Here is a 13,671-nt window from a genome sequence, read left to right as displayed (position 1 = left end):
TCAGCTTAGCCCTGGAAAGACAGAGATGAAAGACAAGTAGCCTTTGCCCTGCAGCGGAACAGAAACGGAGAGGAAACAAGTAAATTGAAGAAATATTTTTTGTAAGTACATAAATATAATATTGAGATGGCATTTTCAGTTACTTTCATTTGATACCCATATAGCTGAGGCAAGGAGAATAGTATGGGTATATAAGAACCGGGTGAAGAAAAAAAAGAACAATAGCCTCCTTTCTGTATTTAAATTGGCTGTCTTTTATGGCTTTCTGGTTTGTCACAATTCCCAAAATTCATTTAACCTTTTATTTTAACTGACTGGCCTGTTGGTCTATCTAGCTTAGAGGCCCTATATATTGGGGTTGATTCACATATTTATGTGATGAGATTATTATATTTTCCGTTTTAGTGTGTATTTTTTTAAACTGCTCCCGCAGTAAGGAATTTAATCCTTGTGTCGCGGGGGTTTTACAAACATACAAATCACATGCACAAAGACACCCAGACTCAGAACAAGCATTCGTGGATCCCACAAATGCTTGTCCTACGCGGGGATCGAACCCCCGACACGTCGCGCTCAGTGGGTTTGGTGTGGTGACCTTAACCACTCGGCTATCCGTGCCGTCAAAATTACATTTATGTTTACGCAAATACCTAGTACAAGATTTGATTAGTTTCAGGCAATTTGTGAAAGTTGTGGAATATTATTTTGTAACAATCCAGACAGATATTCCAAAGGAATAGGAAAACATAATCCTCATTTTGACGCTGTCTCTCTCAGTCGATGGACAGAACAATCAACAAAAATAGGTAGCGAGTAGTCTTTTCTGATTGGATCGGGTTTTCGGGATGAAAGTTGCCAGAAATGGCAAAAGATTGAGAGGTGACGGGTTTGGGAGAACCTACGCATCTATGTATATAGACGAGGCTTGTACGAGTATACAAAGTGCAATTGTAAAAGGCAATTAGAAGTTATTTGTTAATTTACCGTAACCGTTTAGGAGTTCATTTGCTAAGTAGATACATAGGTGCAAATATTAACCATGGAATTTGGGAGGTCCTTTTTACCCCGCAGTTCATTAGGCCATGAAAAGACCTTCATTAAAAGTGTTTCTACTTAAACCATAAAAAATAATAACTTATTAAAGCGTAGGTAGACACCCGTACGTAGAATATTTGAAATCATAAAACACATAGAGGTAGTGAAATATTCTGCATGCATAAAGTTCAAAGTTCAAAAGGTCATTCTGAAACGTCAATAAATTGGAGTGCACGGCAGCGAGCTATGACTGATGCGCTACATTTAATACGACGCAGGTCGCTTTTACATATTTATTCATACATGTAACATGGTGCTATGATTTAGTTGTGACATCACAGTATTACATAACATTTATTACCCTCTTAAAAAAGGGTAAACACCTTAGTGCAACTTATTTACGTCATACAATGATTTGCCATTACATTTTTTTTTAAGTGTTAAAAATTCAGATGATAATTTGTCGTATTCGTAGTGGTCATTACAGCAGCCCAGTTTCCCTTCACAAAGATAGAGTCCTTAAGTGAGTGTGGTCTGGTTGACGGGCCCGTCGACCACTCCTTCCTTAATTGCCCATTAAGCAACGCCTATACTATGGATCGGTCGATCGGGTCATAACTGAACTGAAAGTACAAAAACTTATATTAACTCATATAAAAGCCGGCATTATAATTATTTGGGCCATAGAATCGTTCGAACGGACGTTTAGAATCGTTATTCTAAGTACATTACCAAACTGACAAAACAGGACTCGGATATTCAAATATAATTCGTCATTATCACGAAGTACAATCTCAAATAAAATGGTTCTAAGCAAATTTCAGGTCACCCTAATTTTTCTCCCCAGTTCTCCTTTATGATCGTAAAGACCAACCAGTTTTGTGTGCCCCGAGTGGCCTAAATTAGAATAATAATCAGGTATATAGCAAAATATCCTACCAAGTTTGAAAAAAAACGAGGTTTAATGTTTCATTCGGAAACCGGTCAGCAGCCCTCGTATTACATTTTAAAGAAGGTTCCCTAAAAGAAGTTTGATACAATCCGTACTCCCATTGTAGGTAAAAGCTAAACAATTTGTTCATATTCTATCGGTTACAACGTTAGTAACAAAAACTTGTCTTCCTCTAATAATAACTGTAAGCAAAGTAGGCAGGTGGTGGGATTTAAGCGCACTATGTGTTGTGTTAAACCACATAATCATGCTCTACGATAAAGTTACTGACTCCTTTACCCCCAAACGTGGTGGAGTAGGTAGGTAGGAGCTGGTGCACGTTGACTCGCAAGCGAGGTGGCGGTCGCGAGTGCGGTGTCGGACGCGGCTGCGGCATGGACAATGGGCATATCCAACATAAATAGACATATTAGCAAGTGATCGTGACCTACAAAATTCACGTGTGTTAGATCGTATGGGCTAGCCAGCAACAAACGCGCGTTGAAAATTGTCAAACTAGTGGTTTAGGAAGCGTTCCACACGCTTCATGGGGTTAGTTCAACTAGCCTGAATTTATTGTTTGAATAACACCCGCAAATCCTGGGATTTTCAATGTGAGAACGAGTCAAGAAGCTGCGTCGCCCACCATGCCCGCACCCGCTCTCGCTTCACGCGTTTCTACGTAAACAAACACTAGGTTGTTGCTTTATTCCTATATTTTTTGTCTCATTTAAAATTCATAATGATGTAAACCTATGCTTAAAGAAGTAAGCTGAGAGGTTTGTTTGGTTAGACTCGCCAATCTTGGTCAGGTTATAAAAAAAATCGTTCATTGTTAAATAGTCTATTACTACGACTAAGGCTATAATTTCGTAATCTATGTTCGTATTCGTTTAATTAATGAAAGCAGAAAATTATCACCTTTCTTGCTAGCATTGCGTGCAATACATTAGTCATGTATGACGGAAAATGATCGAATTTTAATTTTTATGTCGCTTTATTACTAGTCTGTTAGAGCCTCTTTACTGCCGTTTTGCTTGCTGAGCAGACTTCGGCGGTGAATTTTACATTGTAGCTGTACCTACCTATATTTCCTCATGGACGCTATTCCTAGATGTCATGGGGGAGATTGACGGTGTCGGGTGAACTTCCAACAAGTCGGATTTCATTATCTTTTCATCCGAAACCAAACGAAATGCGGCAAGGTCAAGTAGATTGAGTAGGCGTCGGTCGTGTCCTGGGCTCTCCTAACTCCCTTCTCCTCAATGTTGTCGGCTACCACCTGCACTTACGCTTATAATTATGGGTGTAATTCGAAAATCTCACGAACTGTGATACTGGATAGTTGTCATTTTTCACACCTATTTTTGTTGCCTCAATGACAATAAATACAAAAAATAAAGATCAATTCAAGCACCGATTTCCAGTCATACCTATATTTTTTGGATGACAAATATTTTTAATTTTTTGGCTCCCAACAATTTAACCGTCCTAATTCAATCGAATAGTTATTCTATTTGTACGGAACCTTCGTGTAGCGAATCCGACTCATGCTAGAATCGTAATTTAATTTAGTAATAGATGAGCGCCGGACAGGATTAAAAAAGTTTATTGTAGATTTTCGTTTGACTAGAATCGTTTCTCAATTTGTCATGTCAAAAAGTATTCCTTCTCAAACCTGTTGGATAAGATATTCGCTAAAAACGCAAACTTTCCCCTACCCTGACGACTTTAATCTAGTAGTTGTTTGCTTCACTCTATACCCTTGCGCGCGTGCCTCGATCAAAACGACGGATGGCCTTCATTTAAACAGGTAATGTGGCCATCCTACATCCTATATGTGCGCTTAGTTTACGACTTCAGGAACGAACTTTGAATATTCTTCAGTAAATACATTATCTACGAAATTATCGGGATTGTGATAGTGATTCGTAAGAACGATAAGTATGTACTATGCTGAATGAATGACTCTAGAATATCGGCATAGTCTGGCTATTTAGTAGTCTTTGTGTTAGCCGAGTCAAGCCCTTTATAACCTTTCGCGTATGAATTTGTATCAGACTTACATTAAGTAAATAGTAGGAATAAATCTTATTGCTGACCACAACAGGGCCGCATTGACAGGCCAAAAAACCTGTCTTTCAAGTTAGGGCTTAATATTGGGGTGCAAGTATGTGCATTTACAGTCAATATAATTCATAACAATATTATTGAATAAAAAAATAGATGTCACTTGCGGCGCTTGTCGCGGGCTGCGAGCTATTTGCAATTTCTTTGTCGGCCGGCAGGCCCGCGGCGGTTTCTGTCTGTACGTATGGCTACTACAGAAGGGTGTGCTACAAATTACACACACTCGTGATTTCTCATTATGCGGTCTACACACATAATAATTCAATTATGTTGAAATTTTACATTTTGACCTCCGCTTTATTATACCTATTTTATATGATCCCTAACTAACCTCAATACTTGAATGTATTGCGTGGGAAGAAAAGTCCAGAATCGCAGCACTTGCTGTAAGTTTACTACCAGCTAAGGGTTAGTCTACCCTTAGCTGGTAGTGTTCTGTATCAGTGTTCAGATTGATTGTCGGGTTTGGCGGCTAGTCTTAAATTCTTCGTAGAGAGGCATTAAGTGGTCTGGTGAATTTCTTATACCCGTTTTCTCCAGTAGCCCCTAAACAGTCACATAAGTGTTCGGGAACCTTCAAAAGGTCCCTCTATCTAAATTCTGTTTCACCATGCTATGTGCTACTTACTTAAGGATCCCTTAGTTAGGTGACGTATAGTGCAGAGGTACTGAATAATCTTTTGTCGATCAATTGTTATTTGTTCACGGTTATTTTTTTTATTGTTATTTATACCCCTTACCCAATTAACTAAAAAGGTACTGGCACTGGTATCAGTCGTCTTGGAATTCTAATAAATGTATTTTAGGCATTATAAATAAAATACTTTCCCTAGAAAACCTATATCGAATGATCTTTCTCATCATATTTATGAAAGACCTTCAATCTTCCACGTTAGATACGTGCTGGCACGCTTCTATTAGGGACTTATTGAGACTACAGCTTCTATTGCTTCCACAGCTTCATAAAAGTTTGAGATCATTGTGGATTTTGATAATCGTGATAATCTCGGTCGATCACTTAAAAACGTCAAAATACACCTCAGTGTTAGGAGGCCGACAATCCACCTTTAGGTATTACTTAACCGTTGGTGAAATGAAAACAGTCCCTTATTTTGGCTTAGGTTGACAGTTATATTAGGGGCCACTGATGAAAACTGGCATCAGTCCTATCTTACCTATCTCCTACGGTACCTCTTTATCTTTTTTATATTGTCGCCAGTCTATAGTAGAATAGCTCGTAACTATAGATGCTGCCGTGTGTGTATATCTTTATACACAAGTTCGGCGTAAGTCGCGAGCTGCGGCCCGCGTCGGCACGTATGTGAGGGGCAAAAGTGATTGCCGCTCTTATCTAAACACAGATCAACGTTCTTAGCAAAAGTGGGCTTTTATTGCACGCGTTTGAATCGAATGATATGTATTAAAAGCGGCAGTATAAACAAGAAAGTACTTGTACAAAATTCCAAACACTTTTAATGACGTTTATCACAAATTCCGCCGGTCCTGAATAATTGTTCATGATATAAGTTTTGCGGTTCGGGGGATAGCTGACGTAGGTGCAATATTAAAATAAATATTGGAGCTCTTTTCTTCCTCTATCGTAGAGACAATGTTTATCATTATATGGTTTATGATTAAACAAGTAACCGTTACGTTTTCTTGTTTTAGAAATAGATGGATCCAAAATCTATAGGTATCGTATTCGACAACCCTGTCGTATTGGAACTTTATTGCCACCGTCATAAATATAATCAACCGGAGGTAGGAAGTGCACACGCTTTTTAAACGGCTCTTTAATTTATTTATTTTCTAATGTTCTATTTACTTTTAAAAACTTTATTTAGACCAGTAATTTAATTTTCCGATTTCTTTGTTCATTCACCCTACGTAGTCACATAGTTACAAATTCATCGCATATTAACCAAATAATTCCTTCTACCTATAAAACCTACCTAAGTGCCTAGATCTGTTGTTGGTGTTGTATTAAAACTTATTAATGTCAGTAGGTACTAAGTACGTCTAATGCATATTAAAAAACTTTAAAACATCTTCTGTCGCGAAAAGTAATCTACTTCTACTATTTTAATTAATATTGCTTGTTTGACTTTGTGTGCCGTCTCTTAGAGCGGCAACGGCACTTAGCTTCATTACATCAAAACGTGCTCTACGAATGACGCGGTGGAGGCGAATTAACAAAGCCTATATTAATCTTTCTAATGTATAATTCTAATCTTGAAATATTACATTTAGTATTTATAAAATAGAAAAGGTTTCCTCCTACCAAAGATCCAAATTTCTTTCGTACTTTTAAATCAAAGGTGATTAAGTGATTACAAACATAACGCTACAACCCTCTTTGATATTATTATTTCCAAAATTAATGAAAAGAAACCCCAAAATATTTGAGGCAATTAATTCCTCTGAGCATATATGTATGTATAAGTAGGTAAATGTTATCTGCGTGGGTGGTTCCGGAAAAGTCCTTGCGCTATGATTTGGGAGATATTGATCTTATGGTATCTACAATGTTATTTCATGCGTAGCCATGTTTGATAAAAACTGCTAATAACCTATAATGCCTGCTTTGAAAATAGATCAAGGGCAAAATCATGAAGACAAGAATGAAAGTGACAGATTAGCGGGATGGAAGGAAGGATAAAGCGCGGAAAGATGGTGTAGGTGTTGGGCGTAGGTACACGGGCGCGCCTCGGCACGTGTCCGCCGGGTGTGACCCTCGCTCGGCGCGAGCGGAGGAGCGCCCACGTGCCGCCAAGCCGATCGATACACATTCGCGCACGCGCCGACTCTCCCGCCATTCAGCCGCCAACCCGCCAGGACCTATCGAAACGTCCCTGGAAAATTCTGCCCCCATAACACATAATACGTCCATGTCCGCCTTTCTACGAGTTAATAGTTCAAAAGGTGAACTACATACACTCTAAATACACGCAGTAGAAACCTAAAGAGCTCGTGTGGGTACCTCTTTTGTTCTCTTGGCGTCAAGGATAAGCCCTTATTGTTCGGTTAGAAACACAAACTTATAGGACAGTTTACCAAAAAGACACCTTGTAAAATATGGAACAAAAATAAAAATAAACATTCTATCATAGCAATACTATTGAATTAGGTTGTAAGCTAAATCGGTAATGCTTTTCCAAATGATTATTGATATCAACAAAATGTTGCACACAAAAAAATAAAATTTATTTCGTCGTCGTCTTCACTAAATTAATGAAAACACAACCCTACTGATGAGCATGAAATAATTAAACCACCCTAAAAACAATTTCAATATTTCAAAATGTTAGCATTAAGAGCACCGAGTAATAAAATATTCTCGCTGTAAGCTGCATAAGCTATTTATTTAGTAAGGTAGTGTAAAAATACGGGGTGGCATATTTCGGCGCTATTCCGCGCGACACCCGACGTGGGACGAGGCGACATGCAACAGGTACTGCAAACGTGTAAACCTCGCCAACCTGACTATGTACAGAACATGAATGAACGGCGACTTTTCACTACGGTTTGCCAACTACACTGAATTAAAGAATAGAAATAGTCATGTATGGCTTCAGACTTATGGAGTACAATAGCACTCGAAGCGATAGATATACAATATCACATGAAACTATTTGGGAGTATTATGACTCAATATTCTATAGCTACAAATCAATATAGGTATTTCAACTTAATTCGTGCATCTTCGGGCTTGTACTCTTGTACCATTTTAGCGACAATATTGTTTGGGTCCTATGTCCGTTTCGGTACCCAAAACGAGGGTAGAGTGGAGTGTGTAGAAGTGATAGAGCTCACCCACACTGCGTCGCTCCGTAAATCCCATTGAACCTTTAACCGATTATCCGGTCACAAATTACGAAGTGATGTCACAGAATTAGGAAGTCAACATAATTATTACTCTACTGCAGCTACGCGAAGTAGGTAAAACAATGTACTTTAACGTTTTTATTTAAATCAGACATTACCTAAATAATTACTGTAGTTTGCAGTTTTAAGCCAGGAGTTTGTGTTGTTGTTTGTGCGTCTTTTGCGGCAGAACTTCGTGAAGGGTTAACGCTATTTTTTTGTAGAGATACTCGTAGTTGAAGGGATGTAGAGTGACATAGGGCTACGTTTGATTATTTAAAACACCCTTCCCTAAAATGGGAGAAAGAAGTTTGTATGAAGCTTTACGCAATATTCAATACAGAAATCTTATATAGACTTGCGGTTTATTTGCGACTAACATTTTGTTTTTGTTAATCTGCCCCAACCGATTTTTCACCGATGACTTTAGCATTTTTAAGGTAGGAAGCCAAAAATCGAAGCACAAACGCTTTGTAACCAACGAAAAATACCCGCCTTTAATTTGGAATTCTTCCTTAAAATATGTAAATTTGCGTGACGCTTCGCGAAATTAGTACAGGTCCTAAGATACAAACTAATAAAATAGTTTTGTTAAAACAAATCAAAACTAAAATCAGCTTTTGGAAAAAGTGTTCGGAACAAAAATAAGTAAAAAAACAATGCTAAAAATAATAATGTTAGTCATGATTCGATAGATGGCGTTGATACATTTCTGAAACACGCTGACGTGTGCTCCTACCATTACTCAGTCATTTCACTATTGATTTAACTGCTTTCGGTTTTTTGCTATTCGTACTCGGCCCTGCGTTTTTATATGGTTGTCTAGGTTTGGTTTTCCAGATTCCGGAAAAACAACTAGGTTTCACATTTGGTTTTCCCTCGCAGACCATTAACAAAGCGCAAGGACTATCATAGCGGCTGGGGGCGACTCGTGACTTCTAAATCGAAAAAATCAAGCTTGTTTATCATAACTAGCTGACCCGTGCCCACTTCGTTGGGCATAATTTAAATAATGCTTTTTTAGTACAGGGTGTTTTTTAGTAGTGTTATAATTTAATTTCTAACTGCCAAAAGGAGGGTTATACGTAGGTATAGTTTGTATTTTGCATGTGTCACAAAATTCGAAAGCAACTCTGTCCGAAAGAAAAAACATTTTCTGCGAGATTTGCGGTTAACGAATTCCATGAGGACCAAGTCGCGGGAAAAGTTAGTTTGGTTGTGGTAATTTTAATTGTTCAAAACTCTGTAAAATTTATTGGATGTAATGTTATCATTTGGTAGCAAAATATATTGTCCATCAGAAGTTCCAACCCGAGATAAGCCAACATATAACTGCCCATGGGAAAACACTGCTTTCTTAGGTCAATGCCTACCAGAGAAAATGTTTGACCTTGGGACTTGTTAATAATGAGGGCAAAACAAATCTTCACTGGAAACTGCGGCCTTTTAAACGATATGGGTAAATCAGTGGGAATCATGGGTATCCGCGAAATATAAGCCAGTTGTCCCACTGCTGGCCCTGTGAGAATGGTTGCCACGATTATATTGTCCCGTAGGTAACTCTTTCGTAAGCAGCCTTGTCCCATTTCATATTCAAGCTCCACATCTTTTCTCTAGAACTCAAAAATATATCTTGCATAATTAAGGCAGCGTTCATAAGAAACGCTTTTTTCTCCGATTCACTTTGCAAAACGGATTATCACGTAAAAGCCTTTTTATTTTTCGGGTTTTTATATAACCTTTGAAACTCAGCAATAATGTGGCTTTCTATTGGTGAAATAATTTTTAAAATCGGTTCAGTAGATCCCAATATTACCCCTTACAATTTAACAAATATACAAACATACAAACTTCTCTTCTTTATAATATTATATTATATAGATGATGTACCTCGAAGTACACCAACCGCTTTCCATCGCTTTATAAAATGTGTGACAATGGAATTTCAGAGCAAAAAGCCTTTTTTTATAAGCATCGCATGTTTTATGTAAGCTTGGAATGACCGACATGGCGGTAGAAGCCTTTCTACCGCCTATCTTTCGTATGAGCCTTACCAGCGACGTAAAATAAATTTTGTCTTGATGATCTGTCAAATACTTTTAATATGTATAATCTAGGAATTAGTTGCAGAATATAACTCGTTTCAAATCTGTCAAATTTAAGTTTATATTTGTAAGTCGATATGTATAAATAAATATCAAAACATGCATGCGTGGCCTGAATTTCACCTCCTTTCCTATGCTCCATATATGTAAGAATAAATAATCCTGTGTGAATAGTGAGAGAAAAGGTTAAGTAGAGGAGAATACCTAATCGGATTGAACGAAAAGGTCTTTGCGGAAACTTTCTTTAAAGAAGAGAATACAAACCTTGTAGCGCTTGTACGGACTTCAGATGTTATAAATATCGTCGCTGTAAACAGAGATCATAAATTTTTCTTCAGTGTTAACGGTACTCTAAAGAAAAAAGGATTCTTGTAGGATGGAGTTATTGGAGAAAGGGTCAAAGAAAATACACATCTTTGCAATCCGTCATTTAAATAACATTAAAATATACACGTATATTTTTACGTCATGCAATTATACTAATTTACAGGATATATTCAAAACTGCATTATATTACTCTTTTCAACTGATCTTAAATGACGTTACATTCGTTATAACCACTAATTGGGTAGTTATGATTGTCGATCAACCTTGTTTTCATAATCTAATAAGCTAAAGTAGCCATATATTGTCGTATATAATGATATATGTATGTAGGTTAAAATAATAACAAAGAAAGTACCCGTCACTGCGCAAAATAACGAAAGCCTAGTCAGATGTCGATCACAATTTTAAATTCCATTGGGACAACAGGAACAGACAGTTACCTGACAGATGTCACTCTATAATATCTGTAGAGCGAGCGCTCTCTTATTTGACTTTTGGCCGTGCAGTTCAAGTATTACAAACAGTTTTGTATAAGACACGTATTAAGTGTACTGCAAGTGTAGGTACGTCTCCATATAATTTGGAAAGCAAAAAAACTGATTCAAAACTGCTTTGTCTCAACGCTTGCCCCCTGGTAATATGGAAATACCACTCTACCGCTACTTCCTTAAATAAGTTGTAAAATTTAAATAGAAAAGGCGTCGAATATGATTCGAGCAATTTCTTTTTAAAATTAAGAGACTAAATGGAATTTAAAGATTATTTAATTCTAAATAATCAATATCAGTTTCGTAACTCGGATATAATAAGCATGTCCGGAGCAGCACTAGTTTATACAATATTAAATTATTAAGACACCCCGCTTGTCATACTCCACCCAAATGTAGCGTAGCCAAACTTCTGGATAGAGCCGGTATTTTTCTTTGTATGTCCTTAAGTTCATATTGGACTGTTGGACTTTACCAACGTAGGTACCTACCAAATGTTGTACCAAAATGTTTTTATATTTTACCAACACAGATCTGACATGAAACACATTGGAATTATTTTTATTGTAACTTCCAAAAAGATACAAATTAGTTTCATCCTAGTTATCCGGCTTTTAGCTTTAGAGCTGGCTAGCGAAAGCTATTCAAAGGAAATATCTGAAAAATTGAAAATTCTGGAACGGACAACCTTCACTCAAAACACAACTTTCGCTGGCCAGACCCTAGAGCGCCTGGCAATCATATTTCTACCTGTGGCTTCTTGTCTTGTGCTGTTAGATCCAAGCATCATATTTGTTAAGTCTAAAAGCGAAGACACATAAAATTTTGGCAAACGTGATACTCAATTTGCTCTACATTTCAACCTAAAATCCCAACGTAAGTTTTTTAATGTCAGCTGTCTAATATTTACTTGCTACCTACATTAAATTTCATAAACGAAGTTTCTAGTTCGAAGCTTTATTGATTTTAAGGAAATATTATTACTTACCTATTTGTAAAATAGGTCAATTAGAAGGTAGCGACGGGTTTCTTAGGAAAAGGGAACGCATCTAGGTAGGGGAAGGGCGTTTCTTGTATAAGTAGGTAACCTAGAAACGTTAGGTACTGTACGTAGTTATTGCTGTACCCTACAGCAGTACAATCAATACTCAATCAAGATTGTTTACATCTCAGCGATCGGTTCCAGGTAGGTTTGTATTGCCTATATTCTACTAGTTTCTCGACGCCTATAGAGCTTCCACAAATTGAGCGCCTGGATTATTCCCCGGTTCTACTTACCTTACTGAGTTACCACTTACTACGGGGACTAAGCAAATAGCTAAGAAGCCTGATACGTTTGCCTCTATCTATACATACTTGGTGATATCGATGTTATAAAGAAAAGATTTGATTTTTGTTACTACTGTATAAACTACCTTCTCACTACTCATTGAAAGTAAAGTATAGAGCCGTTTTCAGCGAATTATCCACATTAACATACTAAAATAATTATTTGACTCTACTTTCAGCTTGCCAATGACTGATTGTTAACGGCCCTTACGGTCGACTTTTTGCTTTGTGCCGTGCTTGATTTTGGCTGTTTGTTGGTCTACTCATCATGATACGATCGATAAGGCATCCACCTATAAAATTTTACAAGAGCCGCGAAAATGTATGACTTTACGTGTCTTATGTAAATGTTTATACTGATTTTCAGCTACACGCACAAAATCATAGAAACTCCCTGCCTCGTAATAATACATGCAAGGAAATATTCCACATAAATAAATAAATAAAAAAGTAGCGTGAATTAATACCTTCTTAGGTAACTAATATTTCATTTCGTTTAGTACTTATTTAAAAAGGCAATAATTTTGTGTCTTTTTACACTCATCTAATATTTGAAAATCAAACTATTAGGTATTGGTTATTTGATTTGGTAATCAATTTTGCTACTCTATATTGGTCATTAGTCGCGTTTTATTTTAAACTTGTAGCATTCATTATACATACCTATATGTAGATAGGCACTAGATTATTTTACCAGTTTACCTTTTTACTGGAGAAAATGGAACTGCTTATATCTTATCCAACTAAGCATTTTTTATTTGTCAAATAACTACTTACTTACAAATAAAACTATATTCACGATGGCAGTATCTACGCTAGGTTATGAGAATGTTTAGATATCGATCAATCACTTTTCAGTCGAATCTCGTTTTCAAATACCACGAAAATGAAAACGAGTGAGCGGCCGATAAAAAGGAGAGGGGTTGCTTTCGTCATCTTTCTCCTTTGTTCCGGATTTAGGTGGGTAGATACGGACTATTTCTTAGCATAAATCTGTTTGATAAAGCATATCTGGTGTGAGTGTAATTGCTGATTAGTCATAGTAAATGGAACAACGTGGATAACATGATGGCGGTACCCAAACGGCCGGCCGGTCTTTACACCTCGCAGCATACCACGTGCGCGCCTTGGCGGCAACGGCGTTGCCGTGGAGACGCGCAGGCGGGGCGCGGGAGTCGAAGCCCCTCCGTCCCCGCGCGCCCGCTGACCGGCGACCGACTGCCGACTCGCTCCGGACCGACGACCGAACGAAAGGAGCTACCTACGCTCGCTCGCGCGCGCACTCCGCTCAGTACTCGCTGCACGCGCGCACCGGTTTATTCCGTGTGCCCCTTTTCCATATCGTAAACGCCGCGCAACGCCCGAGTTCCCGTTCCCAATACCCAGCTGCTTGAAATCGCAACATGGACGGTGACTTGTCCCAGGGTGCATCTGGAGACGTTTCTCCCATTTATGATGATGG

The 13,671-nt window shown here is 37.9% G+C and overlaps 1 protein-coding gene across 1 annotated transcript in view; it reads left to right on the top strand.

Annotated features, from left to right (window-relative positions):
* Positions 1-13,498: 13,498 nt before the first annotated feature.
* The window catches only part of LOC113494044 (insulin-like growth factor 2 mRNA-binding protein 1), a 38,687-nt gene continuing 38,514 nt past the window's right edge, over positions 13,499-13,671 (top strand). Inside the window, exon 1 of the mRNA XM_026872178.1 lies at positions 13,499-13,671. Within this exon, the coding sequence (XP_026727979.1) occupies positions 13,613-13,671 (59 nt within the window). The 5' untranslated portion in view covers positions 13,499-13,612.

The sequence above is a fragment of the Trichoplusia ni genome, chromosome 5 (assembly GCF_003590095.1).
Source record: "Trichoplusia ni isolate ovarian cell line Hi5 chromosome 5, tn1, whole genome shotgun sequence".
NCBI lineage: Eukaryota > Metazoa > Arthropoda > Insecta > Lepidoptera > Noctuidae > Trichoplusia > Trichoplusia ni.
Note: the sequence above shows the minus strand (reverse complement) of the source record. Positions and strands in the feature narration are given on the sequence as shown.